The 19,872-nt window shown below is 39.1% G+C and overlaps 1 protein-coding gene across 2 annotated transcripts; it reads right to left on the reverse strand.

Moving 5' to 3' along the window:
* Window positions 1-1,798: 1,798 nt before the first annotated feature.
* On the reverse strand, window positions 1,799-17,034 carry Prdx4 (peroxiredoxin 4). 2 transcript variants are annotated; one of them, XM_041642425.1, is made up of 7 exons: window positions 16,676-17,032; window positions 13,433-13,550; window positions 10,929-11,045; window positions 9,278-9,400; window positions 7,511-7,641; window positions 4,447-4,481; window positions 1,799-1,955 (listed from the first exon to the last, which is right to left on the reverse strand). In XM_041642425.1, exons 1-7 carry the CDS (start codon window positions 16,923-16,925, stop codon window positions 1,905-1,907), a joined length of 825 nt encoding a protein of 274 aa, XP_041498359.1. In that variant the 5' UTR covers window positions 16,926-17,032; the 3' UTR covers window positions 1,799-1,904. The 2 variants fall into 2 exon arrangements, with proteins under 2 accessions (XP_041498359.1, XP_041498360.1); XM_041642426.1 differs by lacking the exon at window positions 4,447-4,481 and having other exon boundaries at window positions 1,852-1,955; window positions 16,676-17,034.
* Window positions 17,035-19,872: the final 2,838 nt, after the last annotated feature.

Raw genomic sequence — 19,872 nt, forward strand, 5'->3', positions numbered from 1 at the left:
AGGATGAACAAATGGTGACAAGGCAGAGAAGAGGAGCTGTATAAAAAGCGTGAAAAGCCCTGAAGCACTACAGAAAGTACAGTTAAGCTCTGGCCACTATCAGAGAGAAACAACAGCAGAAAACATTGTAGGCTTTTTGAGCAAGGTGAGCAGCTCCAACAGAAGAACCTCAGGTGGCTTTTAGGGACTGTTCTAGGGGGCAGGAATTCTGGAAGGAAAAGTCCATTGACTCATTAGAGGGCTAATTATTCCTCCCAATTAATTAGCATCACTTAAGGTGAGGCAGCCATTCTGTAGGGTATTTCTTTGGCCAGATAATTGGCCTGCCAAACTGGATTTTTTTTAAGTATATTTTAAAATTTTGATTATGCATGTGTATGTCCACATAAGTACAGGTGCATCAGGGGCCAAATGCATTATATCTCCTGCAGCTGGAGTTACAGGTGATTGAGCCATATGACACACGTCCTGGGAACTAAAGTCTGGTCCTCTGCAAGAACAGTAAGTGTTCCTAAGTCCTTAACCATCTCTTCAGCCCCTCAGATTAATTTATGAGGAGACAATGACACAATTCTGCTGGAGATGGGTTTCATTCTTTTTATAAGTACACTTTTTGCTTTGTTTGTTTTTGAGATTACAGTAGTTCCCCCTTCCGTTTTCTCTCTACAATCCCTCCAACACACCTCTTCTTTTGCTTAGGTTCCATTTTTAGCTAAATGGCAAAATCGTTCTTCATGCTCCTGTAACAGTTCTCTGACTAGGCAAACTTGAAATCATTTGAGAAGCAGACCAAGCACACTTTAGCTTTAAAAAGTGTCTCTAGTCACTGCTGTGACCGAGAGTGAAACACCACCCTCACTTCACTAAGCAGCCCTTTTCTAGGTGAGGGGAGGTTAGCATCTTCTGGAAACAGTTTCTGGACAGTGCCCAGGGTCTGTCCTTTCCAGTACAGCAATGGCCATCCTTTTGAATCACTTTCTCCCTGGGTTTTGTTTACAGTGTCATATGGGCCTGTGGACTTACACTAATTAGTTTAGAACGGACAAGAAAGGGAATAGTATTTAATTAATAGGATATTTGTATCAGTTTCTATGAAAATTCGTGAGCATAAGTATATTTTTATTTGGATCAACTCTGCTTCAGTAATCAAGATACTGGACTCCTACAAAGCAGAAATTTGTCATCTGGTCATTTTTATGCCAGGTGTTTTGATGATCAAAAGTTGTCAAATGTTGACATGCACATTAATAACTAGCTCTGTTGAATAGATCCAAAAAATACTGTTTCCTACCTAAAATGAACAAGAATGTGTAAAATTTCACAGAAACTATTGATGAAGAAGTTAGGTCTAACTGTTCTGGGTTCAAGCCTGATGCTGCCTATGCTAGCTAGATATGTTAACATTGGATAATTTACCCGAGTTTCTTTCCTCATCTTACAATAAACAGTTGTGATAATAAAATGAAAATGTGTCAGGCCTCCTTAATACAGTGCCTGCCACATGGTATGGACGTCATAAATGGCAGTTATGTTGATTATGATTTTCGCTCAATTCATTATTTCTTACTTTAGAAAGGGATGCTAGCCTGGCGGAGGTGGGACACGCCTTTAATCCCAGCACTCTGGAGGCAGAAGCAGGAGGATCTCTGTGAGTTCGAGGTCAGCCTGGTCTACAAGAGCTAGTTCCAGGACAGGCTCCAAAGCTACAGAGAAACCCTGTCTTGAAAAACCAAAAAAAGTAAAGGTAATTCTATTTTATGTTTAATGTCTACATTCAACGATAGATAAGATTGGACTATGACATAGATTTTGATAGTAACTAAGAAGTCACAATGGCAAGCCAACATGGTAACAGCACAGTGACCTTTATTGAGAAGGTCCAAACATCACAACTGAAGTATTTTTCAGTTCAGTTTGTCGAAATACTTCAGTTTTCCAGCTGGATCTGGGATTATCTGTTAAAAAAAAAAAAAAAGAAATCATTCATTTAAAAAAGCCAAAGTACATTATAAAGAGTTTGGCCTTAATTACCCTACTCTTGACTAAGGAAGATGTAAGCATCTATTTTGTATTCTGAATCCAATTACGTATTATGTTTATGAAAACTGGAATTGTCCTATGTATAATCTCAGAAGCAAGTAATACATTTCCCTATGAATTAACAATATCTGTACCAGAGCAACCCAAATTTTGCTTTCAGCTCTTTTTTTGGTAGCCAAGCATTCATGGTGCATTTGAGCCAGATCAAATTAAACTGAAAGCATGGCAAGGGGATGATGTACTTTAAAATGTCTTTGGTTATTAGATGATATTATATAATAATCTGAAAAGGGAGCAATGCGTACATTAAGGGTTTATCAAATGAACTTTTAGAGGTTTTCGAGTACTGGGGGTTGAACCTACGCCCTTTAACTGTTAAACAAGAACATTATCACTGAGGTGTATCTAAAGCTTTGTTCAAAGTTTAGCTTTATTGAGATAGGACCCTACTGTATTTTTCTATCTTAGTTTTGAACTCCTGAACGTCTGCTCCTCCTACCTCAGCCTCCAAAGTAGCTGGGATTACAGTTTTATATCACAGAGCCTGGATCAGAATGCAATGTTTTATAATCTGAAACTGCAAAAGGAACAAAAGATACCAGCACAGACAAGATTGTAAATAATTCAGTGAATGAGCACTCTGAAAGGAAAAGAAATTCCTGCAAAAAGAATCTTAAGATGATGTACATTTATGCTACCTTGAGCACTAGATATATTAAATGATAAATTTGCATAAAGTGGTTTATATTTGGTTGATTGTACAGGCTTACACATATAACTTTGAATCAGGGGTTTAAAAAGCATTTCTCCTTTAAGATAGTAGCAATTTCGTATGCAGGTGTATAACAAACCACCTGTGACAAAAATAACATTCCAGGTATATTCTGAGTATTCAGTTCCCAAACGATTAGTGAAAACTCCCTAAAACAGATCCAGTAGAATTATGATAAGATAAATATTATATATTTCAGGAAATATGCTATCTATGATATTAACTTTTAGAGGACATAAACTTCTTTAAGAATTTGGTGGAGGCCATGGATTTACAGGAAAAATGTGCATGTGATAGCATATACTGTATTTAATTTTATTGACAAAAATAATTGCATGTATTTCTGGGTTTGTTCCTTTTTTCAACAGGCACTTACTGAGCACCTGCTTTATGACAATTATTTATACAATTTCAGACAGTATGCACAAATGAATTAGGTATCTATTGTCCCCTGTCTTAAGATTCTGTGTATTCTGGCATTTTAGACTGTTAGGGTTCTTAAAAACAGGTTGATGGGATGGATAGTGAGTGGGGCTCGTATGGAGCGCAGTGCAAAACCTTTGAAGATGACATCTAGCTGAAATATGAGTGAAGAGGAAGAGCTAGCCAACCACACAGAGGCCAATACAGAAAGAACATCAAAGGGGTTGGCAAGATGGCTCAGTGGGGAAAAGCCCTTAACAAGTAAAGCCCTAAGGCATGATCCACTTTCAAAACAGAGAAGAGTACATCTGAAGACTTTCTCCATTTTGAGAAAATTCCTTCCTTCCTTCCTTCCTTCCTTCCTTCCTTCCTTCCTTCCTTCCTTCCTTCCTTCCTTCCTTCCTTCCTTCCTTCCCTTCTCCTTCCTTTCTTCCTTCCCTTCTCCTTCCTTTCTTCCTTCCCTTCTCCTTCCTTCCTTCCCTTCTCCTTCCTTTCTTCCTTCCCTTCTCCTTCCTTCCTTCCCTTCTCCTTCCTTCCTTCCTTCCTTCCTTCCTTCCTTCCTTCCTTCCTTCCTTCCTTCCTTCCTTCCTTCCTTCCTTCCTTCCTTCCCTCCAATATTCTTTTCCTAACTACCGTTTGATTCTCAGAAGATAAAAATCTGAAAGATTTTAGACATTATTTAAGAAAAGACACATGCAAGTTTCCAAGTCATTCTAGCCAAAGGCTACTTCCAGGACTGTTCATAAGGTGTACCAGTATCCCTAAGAGAGGAAGTATATGTGTTTGAATCTTTCTTTTAACACCATTAGCATCAGTGTTCATTAAAACCAGATTTTCTTCAAACATTTCTCCTCTGAGAGCTTTGCTTGGGATAGTTTCCTTGGCTCACAATATAGGAAGAAAATTCGTATGCATCTATAAGGTTTTTCTCCTACATATCTACATTGCCCTTTTGGTTCTCCATCTTTTTAAAACAGTGCATTTCTCTGGACAGTTAGCCTTAAAAATCACAATATAATCCATATTATGACTTCTCTACTTTATCTGCTCTCCCACCAGCCCAGGGAATGTCTGCAGCATGATTTATTCCTAACCATGATACCTTCGTTTCGGGAATCAGGACAGTCTGAATATAAGGACAGATTACATTAAAGCTGGCATACATTTTTGACTCTGGCCAAGCCTTTAACAACAAAATCAACATGACTTACTGTTTCACTACCAGGTTTCCAGCCAGCAGGGCAGACTACAAGGAACAAAAATAAGAAAGAGGCAGTTAAAAACAGTTTAATTTTTTTTAACAACTCCTGAACCTGTTTCCATATTAAAGAAAAATCATATTAAACAATGCAGACAAGCAAGCCCTTGTCTTCTATTAGCTTGTCTGCTAGTACTAAAGAATTTTATTCATTTATTTTATTAGAAGGCAGCTTATCTATTTTAATTTTACAAATTATAAGTACTTACAGATAAAATACGAAAAATAAACTAGATACCTATACTAAAATTGGAAGATCATGGAATCTGATGCACTAGAAACCCTAGGTGAGGCATCCTCTTGAGTTTATATATGCGACCAATAAGATTATCTGGCTTAGACCCTATTATATTGTATGCTCCTGCCAAGGTGTGCTGTTTGTCAACAGACTTTACAATGTGCTGAGCCATGGACTTAGCTATATTTTCTATACTCCCAAATCTAGTTAAAGTATACATTTCTGGGTTCAGGGTAAGGTAGATGTATGCATATATTGTGGGATTATTAGATCAAACTAATTAACGTGTGTCTCACCTCACATAACTCATTGTTTTTAAAGTAAGGTCACTTAAAATTTTCTCTCAGTTGCTGAAGAGCTGGCCCAGTGGTTGAGTGCATACTGCTCATCAGAGGACCTACCTGAGTTTGGTTCCCAGCATCTGTACCATGTGGATCACAACCACCTATAATTTTGATGTCAGGGGATATAACTTCTGGCCTCTGTAGGCACGTGGACATACACTTACAGAGACATATTAACTGACACAAATGCACATTTTAATAAGATCTACTCTCAGCAATTGCAGTTTTACATTTTTTTCCTAAGACAGTGTCTCACTGTGTAGTTGTGGCTGGCTTGGAACTCACCATGTAAGTCTGGCCGGTCTTGTGTTTACAGACTTCCACCTATCTCTGCCTTCCGTGTGTTGGGGTAAAAGTGAGACCCACCACACTCAGCTCAGCAATCACATTGTAAAAGTATATACAATATGCTTTACTTTAGCAAAACATGACTGCTTTCTATTTAGTTACTGCTGAAACCCGTGAAGGATGAACTGATAGATTATTGGTGTGATGCTGAGTAATCCTAAGGATTACATTAATTCAAAAAGCTAAATCAGAATAACAGCACTGTTTGTCAGAGCCCGAACCTGGAAACAACCTAAATGTCTGTCCACCAAAGAATGGATAAGGAAAATGTGGTACATCTACACAGTGGAGTACTACACAGCAGAAAAAAATAACAACATGATGAAATTAGCAGGCAAATGGATGGAGCTAGAAAACATCATACCGAGTGAGGTAACCCAGACCCAGAAAGACAAATACCATATGTACTCACTCATAGGTGGCTTTTAGACAAAGTAAAGAAAATCAGCCCACAAATCACAATCCCAGAGAACCTAGATAATAATGAGGACCTTAAGAGAGACATACATTGATCAAATAAATCTACATGGGAAGTAGAAAAAGACAAGATCTCCTGAGTAAATTGGGAGTCTGGGGACAATGGGAGAGAGGTGAAGGGGAGGACAGAGGAAGGGAGGGGACCACAGAAAAATGTAGGGTTCAATAAAATCAATAAAGTAATAATTAAAAGGGAGACAAAAAAGAAATGGCATGACCATAAGCTACTTGGGAGGAAAGGATTTTTTCCACTTCCTCTTTCACATCACAGCCCATGTTTGAAGAAGTCAAGGCACGAACTAAAGCAGCGGCCATGGAAGAGTGCTGCACTGGCCTGTTCCCCATGGCCGGCTCAACTTGCTTTTTAAAATAGCACCCAAGACTACCTGCTCAAGGGCACCACTGCTAACATTTACTTTGGTCCTCCCACACCAATCATTAATCAAGACAATATCCCACAGACTCACCTACAGGTCAACCTGATGGAGGCACTTTCTCAAGTGAGTTCATTACAAAACAATAATAAAACAACTAAGTAGCTAAATATAAGAATGAAATATATAATAAAATTTACATTACTAACTATTGCCAGTTGGTACTACATTTTAATAGACCTATAATTTTTAAAATTCTAGGAGAAATTTTTTTACGTTTACCTAAAGGGACTATGCAAATAAGGAATGTATTTGTATCTTGTTATAGTTAGCAGAAGATGGTAGTGATATTTGGATATATCATTTAAATTAAGAATTTTGCTTGGTAAAAGAAATCTAAGTTGAAAACCATAATCAGAGTATGTGTAAAGCATTCAAATTATATTAAGGATAAGAAATTAAATTATGCCTCTGCCCATTACACACAAGCACATATAAAAATTAAAAAAAAAAAAGGATGCGCAGGAGGTTGAAGGCCCCACCAAGGGTCCTATTACTGTTGTTTTGCTCCATGGACAAAATGTCAAACTGCCTTCTAACAATGTCTCATGTTTACACACATAGGTAGTGCTGCTCTCAGTCTTCATCTGAAAAACTACTTTTTGTAGTTGATGCAGTTAATGCATAGATTCGTAACTTGTCAAAGGGCTGAGAATAAGTGACTGTTTAGGACTGAGCCCTAAAGAAGACATCTATCTCCAAGAATCAGGGAACATGTTGGAAGATGGACAAGAACAGTGTATGAGGAGGAATGTTAGGAAACTATGTCTTCTGGACATGCACTTGTACTCACGATTCCAGCACTTGGGTTTACCTGCACAAGACGGGCCTATCGACATTCTAGCAGGGGTAAGGGGAGGGCAACATAAGCCCTACTCTTCGCTGGGCCATTTGATGGGGGAGGGAGTATCAATTTCTTCAGTGGTATAGCTACTACATAAGTTGCCCATGGTTCAGAAAATAACCTCACCTCTACTCATACTCATGCAAGCAACCCTGATTAACTCCATGGGTGACAAACAGAAACCCAAACTTAGGAGGGATTTTAGTAGAAAGAAGACTTTTGGTGGGAGAAGTAGATAATAGGGTAATGAGGGGGTGAAAAAAACCCAAAATTCATTATAAACATGCATGATACTGTCAAATAAAATATAAGGTTTTAGACAAGAAAGGCACCTTCTCCATGCTTGTCAGTGTACTGGAAGGCTTGAACCAAACGCAGTGTCTCGTCCACTGATCTACCCACGGGAAGGTCATTCAGAGTAATCTGCCTCAGGACTCCTTTGTCATCAATAATAAAGAGGCCTCTGTAAAATACAGGGATGGTAAAAGTGATTCCATTTCTTCTCAGTTAAGGTAAGTATTGTGCTGTACAGAGTCAGCAGTACCACCCTATTGCCACATACACTCCTGTCCCCCATAGTAGACGCTTTTGGATTATCACTGTTAAATCATAGTTTGAAATTTCTGTTTTGAGGAACTGGAGAGATAGCTCAGCAGTTAAAAGAACATGCTGGTCTTACAGAAGACCCAAGTTCAATTCCCAACCGCGTCCTTAGGGTGCTCATAACTGCCTTCACCTCCACTTACAGGTATCTATTACCTTTTTCTGAAGGTACATTCCTTCACAGAGATAAACACATATACATTAATTTTGAAAATCTGTTTTTGGATGAGGGGTCCTTTCCATCTTTTAGGATTTATAACCAGGTAATGGAGGTGTTTAACCCTTCCTTGTGAGTCTCTAGGTAGTTAATGGTTGTTTTCTTCTGCCACTGATAAGGTGCCCATGGTCCTATAAACCACCCTATTCAAATTCACTGGAACACATACGTGTCAATAAAGACATGAAGATAGATGGATTAGGAGAGAATCAGCAGGAATGGGACAAAAGAATATAATGGGGAGTTGAGTATGATCAAGACACTGTCACTATCTACATGTATAAAAATATAATGAAATACAGTATTTATATATATATAAAAAATTAATGTATGTTTTTAAAAAAAAAACTTTATCTGGTGGCCCATATCTTTGTTCCCAGCACTGGGGAAGCAAAGGCAAATAGATCTTTGTAAGTTGGAAGTCAGTCAATTCCAGGCTAACCAAGTAAGTCTCTTTCCCTTTTAAGGAAACAATCCTTCCCTTTTAAGGGAAAAAAATCCCTTAATCTGACTTTAAATAATCCCAATTCTTGGGGGAGCAGAGGCAGGAAGATTAGGTGTTCAAGGTCATCTGTAACTATGTAGTTCAAAACAAGGCCAGCCTGGGCTAAGACCTTGTCTCAAAAAAAGCTATCTGTAAAAATCAAAGGGCAAATTCTATGTTAGGTAATATTACTCAATAAGTGTTCAACAACTTTTAACTTTTTAATGCTCAAATTGCCCTTTTATCAAAGAATTCTATTTGTACTTACTAGTTTATATACAAGCTACCAGCCTGGTCTATAGAGTGAGTTCCAGGACAGCCAGAACTACACTGTCAAAAATCAAAACTCAGAAAGCTGAAAAGGCTGCTGGATGCGATCCTGCCTTAGTCTTTCCAAAGATACAGGTGTGCAAAGTACTAAGTATGCTTTAGAAAAGTATTACTAGAGCCAGTTCAGACAAAAAGAAAACAGGAAGAATAATGGGGTCAGGAGACCCAGATACAAGTCTGGTTGCTGTTATTAACTTATTTTCTAACTGTGACTCCATTTCTAGTCATCCACACATCTGCTTATTTTATTTGTAAACAGAGGTTGTTGAAGCCCTCTAGCTTTAACAGTGTGCAACTCTAGTTTAAATAGGGCATCAGCAGTTTAAAGACTATTTACAACGTTCCTGCAAATAGAGCAAAGATATTTTTGATCAAAGTATCTATCTTCTAACTCTGAAGTACCACTTATTTCTAGGAAGATGATAAATGTTCTTGGAGTTTTTTCAAAATGTTAATCACAGGTACCTAAGAGTGTGGCCTGAGTCCTCAAGGTATACACCATAGTCCTTTGAGATCTGATGGTTCAGGTCCGAAAGAAGTGGAATCCTTATTGGCCCCAGCCCTCCCTGTCTTCGAGGGGTATTAATCCTGTAACAGACAGAACATCAGCCCTCAGATATAAATGACATATTAAAAATCAACTCTTTCCACACATGAAAGTACATAAATACAGGTATATACATATACTCCCTTTATAACAAAAAACAGGCTACTGTACTTTCTATTTTCATGCTTTTTTTCCCACTAGGTAGTATATCCACATCCTTTAAGTACTAAATGTTGATACACATAGCATTTTTAATGTATGAAATACCATATCTTATAGATCCCTATTGACAGACATAAAACTGTATTTTTCTTGAGGTCTGCTGCACTCATTCTGACATGTCTGTAGAAACCTTTGCTAGTATTAGTATAAAACTTATCTGTTTAAAAACAGAGCCCCAATTTCCCAGAGAAAACAACACTGGAGGCCTGGAAAAATGGCTTGGTGATTAAGTGCCCTATTTGCTCTTCCAGAGGTCCTTAGTTTAATTCCCAGCACCCATATGTTGGCTCACAATCACCTATAATGAGATCTGATGCCCTCCTTCTGGCATGCAGGTGAACATGCACATAGAGCATGCACATATAAATAATAAATCTTAAAAAAAAGAAAACACCTAAATTATTTGAAAGTTTTCCCTTAGTTTACATGCATTTTAACCGTAGAAAGATTCAAAATCATTACAAAAATAATAAAGCAAACGAACAAGAAGATTTAATACTCTTCTATACTTACAATTATAGCTCTCCAACCAATTGAACTTTGTCCTGTATACTATTCAACATTTTAATGTGTCTATAAAAATTGCCAGTGAGGAAAAACACTTGTGCATGTATTTATGAGTTCAATGAATTGAACATTACATTTTAAAAATCAAAAGAATTCTCAATAATCTTCACCATGTGAAAAATTTTCAGCCCAACACTACTGACATTATTCAAAACTCATATATCCATACACTTTTCAGATTTTGAGACATGTTGCTCAGCTGCTCTCCAGGAATGCTGAACCTTAAACTATGTCTGAGTGCCATTTCTTCACACCTTTAGTAACATTGAGGTTTTTCCTTCAATCTAGGCCAATGAGACAAGTTGAAATGGCATATCTTGTCATTTTAATTAGCAGTTCTTTACAGTTTGTTAGTTAAAATATCTTCTCAGGATAATACATTTTTATAAGTTACCTTTAGCACCAATTTTTTGTCTTTGGATTTTGAGACAGGATCTTACTTTGTAGCCTGCATTGACCCTGATCTCACAGAGATCCTTCTCTTTCAGCCACACTAGTCTAAAATTAATTTTTTTAAATATTTATTTATTTATTATGTATACAATATTCTGTCTGTATGCCAGCCCCTCTAAAATTAATTTTTAAAAATGACTGCTTTTTGAAAACTATAAAAACTAATGACTGAGCTAACACAGTCATAACTATGTAACAGAAGTGTTTTAATTTTTCTTCACACTAAGGATACCCAAATTATTATAACATTAACATATTAAGAGCATCTGCACATGACTAGGAAATAAATCTACTCATTTTATCCCAGACTTAAAGCAGAACACTGACCAGGCCAGGTGGGTAAACTGAGAGTCAACAGAGCATGCCACCACTTCAGTATTTATAGATCTGAATTCTTCAATTCGGTCACCAAAAGCGATGATTTCAGTTGGACATACAAATGTGCTGAAAGTTGAAAAAAGAAAATAAGTGAGTATTCTCAAAATAAGCATACACCTATATTTTCAAACCAGTGTTTGTTTATTATAAACACTTTTGAGTATATAAAAACTTGCCTTAAGGAGAGAGCAGATACATGAGTTTTCTCCAGCTGAAATTCTAAGACAGTATTTAATTAAATATTCTAAACAAATTTTGAGTTTTCAATTGCTTTTCAACCAATTTTCTTTTTATATTTTAATTGATCAGTGTGTGAGCAATGCTTCCTTCTTCCTCCCAATAGCATCCCCATTTCATAAGCTTTCAATATTTTGTAGTTTAGTGTGTTACAGATTTCAAAGGATCTAAGTTATATTTATATCATTTTGCTTGTTTTTCTTATTCCTATGGGCTAGCCTCCTCTACATGTAACTTACAGATGAGGCAATGCTCTTTAGTCCTACCTTCTGCTTCTGGATAGTTTTTCTTTCACCTTGTGTTCCAGCCCCATGTAAAATACACCTGGGGTAATATAGAATTTTAGCAGAACAGTTGAGAAGACATTATTCCAGGCAGTATTTCTTTGAAAAGTTTTCTTATCACTTTATGAGTGTTTTGCCTGCATGTATGTCTGTGTCACATGTATGTGCTTCGTACCTGAGGAGGTCAAAAGAGAGTATGAGGTCCCATGGGACTGGAGTTACAGAGGGTTGTAAGAGTCTATGTGGGTGCTGGGAATTAAGCATGGATCATCTGAAGAACAGCCAGTGCTCGTGACTGCTAAGCCATTTCTCCAGCCTGACTGGGGAGTAATTTTTCAAACTATGGTTAAACTAATTTAGTGAGCTGGAACCAATGTTAAAATATAAAAATGACAAAACATTATACATAATGAGGATAGTTATTTATTAAACATTTATATATATATATATATATATATACACACACACACACACACTCACACACACACATATATATATATATATGCAATGTCTATCTTCAGTAGCGATATTCAATCTTGAAGCTAGGTTTTCACCTTGAATTTTCAGAAAGGGACCACTTGGGAGAGCCAAATTGGAGAGGAATTTGGGAAGGTGGTTATTTACCACTTTGTATGAAAGTTTTTCAGTATTTTGACATCAAGCATGGCTGAGCTTGGGCTGAGAATGAATGTTACCCTGTGTACATATCGATGTGTATTGGGTGACAATGAAATATGTAATTCTTAATGTATGGGTTATGGCCCAAAAGATTGAAAAACATGGATCTAGGGAAAAAGTTTCTACTTGAGTTCAACAGTGGATTTAAAAATAATTCAGTTGTTGAAACACAGCACTGCCATGTGCAAACAAATAGTTCTAACTGTCCCCGACAACCTGGGTGACAAAACATTCTTTCATCCAGTATTTTCTAAAAAGGTTAATGGTAGATTCTACCTTCTTTCTTATTATCTCAAGAAATCTACATCTGAATTCCATTAGAAATTAACTTATTCTTTTAGTTAATAGAGCCAGAGCATAGGCTTATTAGAGAGATAACTTCTTTTGGGTTTAAAGCCCTAATTTTATTAGAATTCTTTCCACTTGGCTTAGTACTGAAGGGTTGGCAAACTTTGTTCTACTGGTCATATCGTGCTTTTTAGTGGTGAATTTTCTCTGCAGCAAAACAGCAATCATGCATGTATATTTTACCTATAGGAATACGGGACAGCAGCACAGAGATAACAAGATTAAAATCTCTTACTCTTCTTTGTCCTATAGAGAAAATGCTAACTCCTGGCTTACAATGTTTAGAAATGAATTTAATTCTCAACTATATTGTTCTAGATTCATCTTATTGGACAAAGAAATGTACAATGACATAATTAAAGGGACCTTTTTGCTGTTTTTTGTAACACCCCCAAAAAATTGAAATAGAAAAAAATAACAGGTTGATATAACTAATTCTCTCTTTGTTGCTTTCTTTTTACTCTTTTCATGAATAAGGCAATCTCAGAATTGTATGTTTCAAAATAAACTCCTTGATGTGCATAACTACAAGACAATTTATGACTGACTTTATGGTCATCCAAAAAAATGCTATCAGAACTGCTACAATCAAAAAGTATTACTATATATATTAAATAGATATTACAATGTACAAATCTCAGGAAAATAATACAGCAAATAAAGATAGCAAAGCCTTTAACGCAAACAGAACTATGTATTAACTCTTGCATTAGCTACTAGCTAAAATATTATCAGTCTATTTTCTTGCCTTTGTGACTCAAATATGTGGTAGATATTACCTTTTTTTCTCTCAGCTTGCCTTATTAAAAGAACCATCAGCTGAAAAACAAATTCTGTTTGTTGTCCTTGGATAACAAATGACAAAGACTGGCATTTAACTAGTGATTACTTGCATGTATTACTTACAAATCAAGTGGGTAGAAGAAAAACACCAAGTATTTCCCACGATAGTCAGTCAGTTTGAGCTCCTTGAATTCTCCGTTTATCACAGCTGTTCCTTCCCAATAAGGTGCTGGCTTGGAGACTAAGAAAGAAAAACATAATCTTCTATAACACAGAAAGTTGTTGGAATGGCAAAGGACAGCTTTAGAAAAAACACTGAAAATTGAGGCTTCTAAAGCATTAGACTTCACTGGCAGCCTGGAAGCTTACAGACTTCTGAGAACTCGGAACAATAACTTACTGTTAGACGATATAAGATGCATAGAATTATAAAGGAAGCCAACTTCCCTGAAATGCAACATATATGCATTTAAAAAGCTGGTGATGTAGTAACAGCTGTGTGTTCATTCCCAACACTTTCAAGGTGCAAGATGTGGGGGTGATCCTATAACTCTGTAAGCTAACTTTTGACAGGATTCCTGTAATAGCTATCACCCAGCATGAGAAAGTCTGTGTCCCAATGGGTAACAGGTACTAGCAAGTACTTCAGGAGTGAGAGTGAGTTGTCGCCCACAACTGTAATAGGAGGAAACGCTAAGTTTCAGCTGGGTGCTAGTGAACAAAAGACTTGTATATATAGAATTTTTTCTAGTTACTATAATTATTAACACACATTAACTGAATGAAATTAGAAAAATGTTTCTGCCCATGACCAAAAAGCCTTACATTTTATCCTTGTATTAAATCCTACTGGCTATTTCCATTACAGCTCCTTCAAGTTATCCCAGATTATGGGAGGGATAGTTTTCCTAGAAAACTTTCAGAAAGGAGACACCCCTCACTCCTTTGAACAGGTTTCAAGTGACCTGATGCAAATTCAATAGTGCTGCTTGTAAGGGCATGCTGACACTTCAGCTAGTACCCTTTGATAATTATGTACCTTCAGGCTGTTGACACATTCAAATAACACTTTTAAAACCATTATATATACTAAGATCAATACTTGCTTCCAAGTTGAACTATAGTTTTTAGAATCAAGACTTCATAATTCTGTATAAAAGCCAGCATTAATAGTTGTTCTACAGAGACAAAATGAAAATCAATTTCTTAGTGAAGTTAATATATAACATGTGATTTCTTATCTTCAGACAGAACTACATAATATAAATCCTGGTCTTACTAAAAAAAAAAAGCCAGAAGACATAATCTGAAATCTGCTAAAGTTTGTATATTTTATATTCATTACTTCAAATGCTTAACTAAGAACGAGGTTATAATAATTTTAAGGACCTGTTATAACACTCCTTAAGGATTTTACACAGACAGAAAATCATGTCAGGAAAAGAAATCTTGCTTTGAAAACTGATGTTTGCAAATGTTTGGCTTTGATTAAGTAATTGTAGTTATTTTGATAAGATTTTTAAATAAAATTCCAAAAGCAGCCCTCTTTACCTATTAAAAAACAAAACAAAAACCATGGTGATGCACATCTTTAACCCCAGCATTCAGGAGGCATAGGCAGGTGGGTCTCTGAGTTCGAAGCCAGCGTGGTCTACTAAATGAGTTCCAGGACAGGCAGGGCTATATAGAGAGATCCTGTCTCAACCAAACAAACAGCAATGTCTTAAATGCATTAGCATAATGATTCTGGTAAACAGAGTAATGAAGGCAATTTTAAATCCCCTTTCTATCATCAGTTTAACTACTGTTAACATTTTGATCTTTCCCTCTTTCCAAACAGAAATCTGGGTCACGGTGCACATCTTTTCCTCTCACTGAAAATGTAAATTATGACATTTTTATGTTATTAAAATATTTGAAAAAATAGCCTTAATTGCTCTATAATATCCCCTTTTATGAATAAAAATTCTCATTTTCTCCAATTTTAGATCAGCCTGTATATGATACAATTATACAACAATTACATAAAAATTTGAAAGATTTTTGGTAAACAGAAAGCTACTATAACTACCAGTTTTTTTTTTCTTTTTTACTTCCAAATACAGCTTTGGAATGGCTTTGTTTCCAACAGGAAGCATATTTGAGTAAACACATTTCAGAATATCTTCCTCAGGCAAGTGAAATCAATGGGACTTGGAAATATTATTGTTTTAAAGCAAAAACTGGCTTTCTAAAACAGTTCCAAAGTAGTTCTACTATAAAACTACAAAAGTTGAAGGAGGTAAAACGGCCTTTCTCATTCATTGCATGTGGTAGCAACATGGCATTATCTCTGGAGGTTCAGAACTGGGAAATAGCCAGGTGTCGTGGGCACATCTGTAAACTCGGCTCTCTGCAATGAAGCACGAGTTTGAAGCCATTCTGTCAGATCTGTCCGGACCGTATACTCAAAAAGCAGGCCACAAACTAGCAAGTCTAACTATTTTTCCACCAAACACTAGGACATAATGTGCTGCAACAACCAAAATTCAAGCATACACGTACAAAATGTCAAATAATCCCTAGAAGTGGGCTAGGGAAAAGCCAGTAAGACACGGGCTTTGTCTGGATGCTCTGGTCACTTCTTTTTGGCAGTCTTAATATCCAGATGCAGCAGGCCAAGACTTTCTCAGTGTCTACTTAGTCTGACGTGTCTTTTCTGAGAGTGGCCACTAGCTTCAAACACTGGACAGAAAGACAAATAATGAAAAGCCCAGTTGGCAGTACCATCAACCCAATAAACCCAATTGTACCACTTCCACTCCCAATCCCAGTTTCCCTCCAAAATACCCTATAATAGTCTTCATTTTTTTTTAGAAATATCAATATCCACTAACTGTTCATATTTTGGGTAGATGACTTTCAATAAAAATCTTTGTATGTTACAAAAAAAGTTTGACCTTCTGAACATTTTGTTTAGCCACTTCCCTGCTTAATCCAACTCTCTGTGAATCATTATTCAACTTCTCAATGAACTCTCTCCCCTGGAACAGACAGGGCTGCTGCAGGCATTTTCGGACATTTAAGAAAGTCTTTTAGTTTGCACAACATCCTTCAAGCCTGCAAGCCCGGGACTAGGAACACCCCCATTTGTGGCTTTAGGGGTAACCGCTACCTCTCCCGAAATCTGATCAGAGGAAACCATCTTTCTTCACACCAGGAACCCATCCTCACACCCACAAAGGCAACGGGGTGGACCCAGAACTCTGAGGCAGCCTTGGGGGAGCGGCCCAACTCCAGCCCCACCCTTCCGTAGCATCCACAAAAAGGGTCTAAGTATTCCCGAGTTTTTCCCCATTCACCCAACCTCCGCAAGGCACCACCTACTCTTGGCTTTGCTTAGATGCAGGGAGTGATCTGCGACCGAAACCCGGGACACCTCTCCCGGGTACACTTGTCCACCAGCGTAGAAGTGGCACTCATTTTCCCGGGTCCGGAACCGCTCCTCCGCCTCCAAGCCCTGCAGACCTTGGGTCCGCAACAGAAACAGCAGCAGCAGCGGCAGGATCAGCACCACCTTTCGGATCCAGCGACGGGACGGAGTAGTCGAGTCCAGCAGCTTGGACCGCGCCTCCATGACCGAGCGAGCGCGAAAACACGTCCCCCAGCTTAAGCTTGGAGTCCCCCGCCGCCAAGTGGCTAAAACGGCGCGCTAGAGACCGCGCGAACCAGGGCGCGGCCTCGCGAGACTTGCTCCGCCCCACTCCGCCCCCCCTGCCACGTGGGCGCAGGCCCCGCCCCGCACCCCCACGAGTTTCTGCGCCTGCGCCATACAGTGGTCCAACCAAGCACAAATGTTTTCCGAGCGTCTTTCAGGGTGGGGATGGGGGTGGGGGTGAGTGGCGACCCAAGTGCCGGTGTGCTTCCACGTCCATCACTATAACAGAGCTTCCCTACCCCTCACTCCATCTCTTTAGAAGTTCAAGTAACCTATATGCTTGTGAAGGACTGGCAATATATACTTTTCGTTATTTCAAGACACGGTTTCTCTGTGTGGCCATGGCTGTCCTGGAACTCACGCTGTAGAACAGGCTGGCCTCGAACTCACAGAGCTCTGCCTGTCTCTGACTCCTGGGTGCTGGGATTAAAGGTGTGGGCCACCACAGCCTGGCTGCAATTAATACTCTAGTTAAAGTCACCTTCATACATGTTGTTGGTTTTGTTTTTGAGAGATCACGCTTGTGTGCACTTAGGGGACAGTGTGAACAATATAACGTGGAATGTGGTCACTTGCTTATTTTCCAGTCAAGACCTGAAACCCCTCCTAGCTCAGTGCAAAAGCGCAATTTACCCTTTTACCCATTGTTGCGTTGCCTCTACCCATGACACACTGCTGCATGCCCTGCCACCATTTAGTGACTGCCCCAGCGCCAAGAGGCAGTCCCACCATTTTAGCTTCTCAAGGACTGAATTGTGACGTCACCTGTCAGCTCCCTCATGCCCTAGTGCTGCTTTCAGGCACTCCTAACCACAGCTCTATTTTAGACCCTGACCATCTTCTAGTCACATCTTTTTAAAAATTATTATTATTAATGATCGTTATTTTGGGTTTTTTGAGAGAGGGTTTCTCTGTTTAACAGACTTCTGGCTGTCCTGGAACTCAGTCTGTAGACTAGGCTGGCATTGAACTTACAGAGATCCGCCTGACATTTTATTTTAAAGGGTGTTTTGTCTGAGGTGTCTGTGCATTGCTTGTGTGCCTGAGGCTCATAGTAGCCAGAAGACAGCACTGAAAGATTCCCTGGAGCTGGAGTTACAATTGTGAGCTGCCATGAGGGTGCTGGGAATGAAACCCTTGTCCTCTGGGAGAGCAGCCAGAGCTTTTAACTACTGCCATCTCTCCAGCCCCCTAATTCCATCCTTAATATAAGAATTTTGAATATGGGCCGTTATTGTGTCTGGTCTCAGTTCCTCTACCCATGTTTGACCTAGTAATCTTCAAACCATACTTTCCCAAAGCACAACTGACATGCATTATACCACTCTATTAGTCCAGTAATCTTTTCCCTGTAGTGCGATCTATTAATGTAGTTCCATGATTTCCCTCTCTAGACCTAGCCTTTTTTTTTTCAGTTTGGTGAAAACTCAGAGATAAAAGGGTCTAATTTAAAACGCAATATGTTCTGACTAGCCTTTCTCTTGGAGCAGGAATTAGAGGGCAAAAAGACATTTTGGTGATTTAAGTGTGTCCCAAGTGATTATATTTTAAGATCAAATGTGGTACCAGGGTAAGGGATGCAGCAGAGCTCAGTCTTAAAGCTCATGTCCAGGAGATTCTGGGTTCAGTTCTCAGAAACGTCGCAGCTCACCATGTCCCACTCCCTGCCGCCACCCCCCCCCCCCCACTTTTCCTCAGGCTTCCCCCACTTGCTCCCAGTACCTCCATCTTCCCGCTGAGAGGAGAATATACTTACCCATAACGTTGTCCTGCAGCTCCTCATTTTCTTGAGATGCATAGATGATAGGCCTCTGACGTGGTAGCTCTCGTTCCCATTCTTCTCCTTCCCCAGCCTCCTGCTCAACGTGGAACGGAAGTGGGGCCCTAGGGGCTCGAATTTGAGTCCCAGAGACTCGATTAAGGCTTATGCCCCATCGCGGGCGGCTGCGGTGATCCATGACGACTGGTGACTGTAACACAGTCCCTAGCCTTAGTGAATTCTAGGCCCTGAGTTGGGCCTCTTAGTTTAAACCTGAGGGTTTTTTTTTTTTTTTAAGCTGGGAGAGAGTGATATATCCCTACACCTCTTTGCCCTAAACTGAGCTGAGATGCCCCACTTGGTCGCAGGGATTGCTCACCAGCTGGGCCCCAGTGAACCCCCTGCCCACTGGGGAGAGTGACCAGGTTGGCCACCTCCCTGGCACTCTGTCCCTCAGCTGCTCTGAAATCTCTTGTTAGCTGGCACTCTGAGTGTCACTTGCTCTGAGGCCTTTCAGCCAATGATATTTGAGCAGACATTATGCTGTCATAGTAGCATCCACCATGAACCTTGAAGAGGGGACCTTGCCCTCAAGGCACCCACCATCCAGCTAGAGTCAGTTACTCACTAAAAGTGGAATACCATCAAACATGAGGGGGTGTTCCTAAATATCACAGATATTAATCAGAGGTCATCTAAGTATCTAGATATTAGCTTGATTTGCCCACACATAGCTTTTTTACTTCTCACAGGGCCCCACATAGTACAGATGCTGTGAGAAAAGCATACACCTGAAAGACCCTCTGGACACCCCCCCCCCAGAACCCGCAGCTGGCCTGCTCCCATGAGAACATCCTGTTCGCTTAAGACCCTCAGGACCCTCTCAGGACCTGCAGCTAGCCGGCTCTCATGAGAACATCCCGTTTGCTTAGGGAAACAGGATGCCTATAGTCAGCACATGTGCCCAACTTAGAATATCAGCAATTCACAAAAGAAACAATTCCCCCTATGAAAGATCCCAGCTTAGCTGCTGTAACGTCATTTCACAAGGCTTTTGACGAACAAATGTAAGTGCAGAGTGAGGTCAGGGTCCCTGGCTGTAAAGCA

The sequence above is a fragment of the Microtus oregoni genome, unplaced genomic scaffold (assembly GCF_018167655.1).
Source record: "Microtus oregoni isolate MIOR12 unplaced genomic scaffold, Mior012 000074F_008, whole genome shotgun sequence".
Lineage (NCBI taxonomy): Eukaryota > Metazoa > Chordata > Mammalia > Rodentia > Cricetidae > Microtus > Microtus oregoni.

What these genes read in the sequence shown, in the direction of transcription:
- Prdx4 (XM_041642426.1), bottom strand. Translation starts at nt 16,925, where the DNA reads ATGGAGGCGCGGTCCAAGCTGCTGGACTCGACTACTCCGTCCCGTCGC. An exon ending in CAGTTTACCCACCTGGCCTG is followed by an intron (nt 9,401 to 10,928) that starts GTCAGTGTTCTG and finishes TGTCTGTTACAG; the next exon opens with GATTAATACCCCTCGAAGAC. An exon ending in CACTGACAAGCATGGAGAAG is followed by an intron (nt 1,956 to 7,510) that starts GTGCCTTTCTTG and finishes TTTTTTTAACAG; the next exon opens with ATAATCCCAGATCCAGCTGG.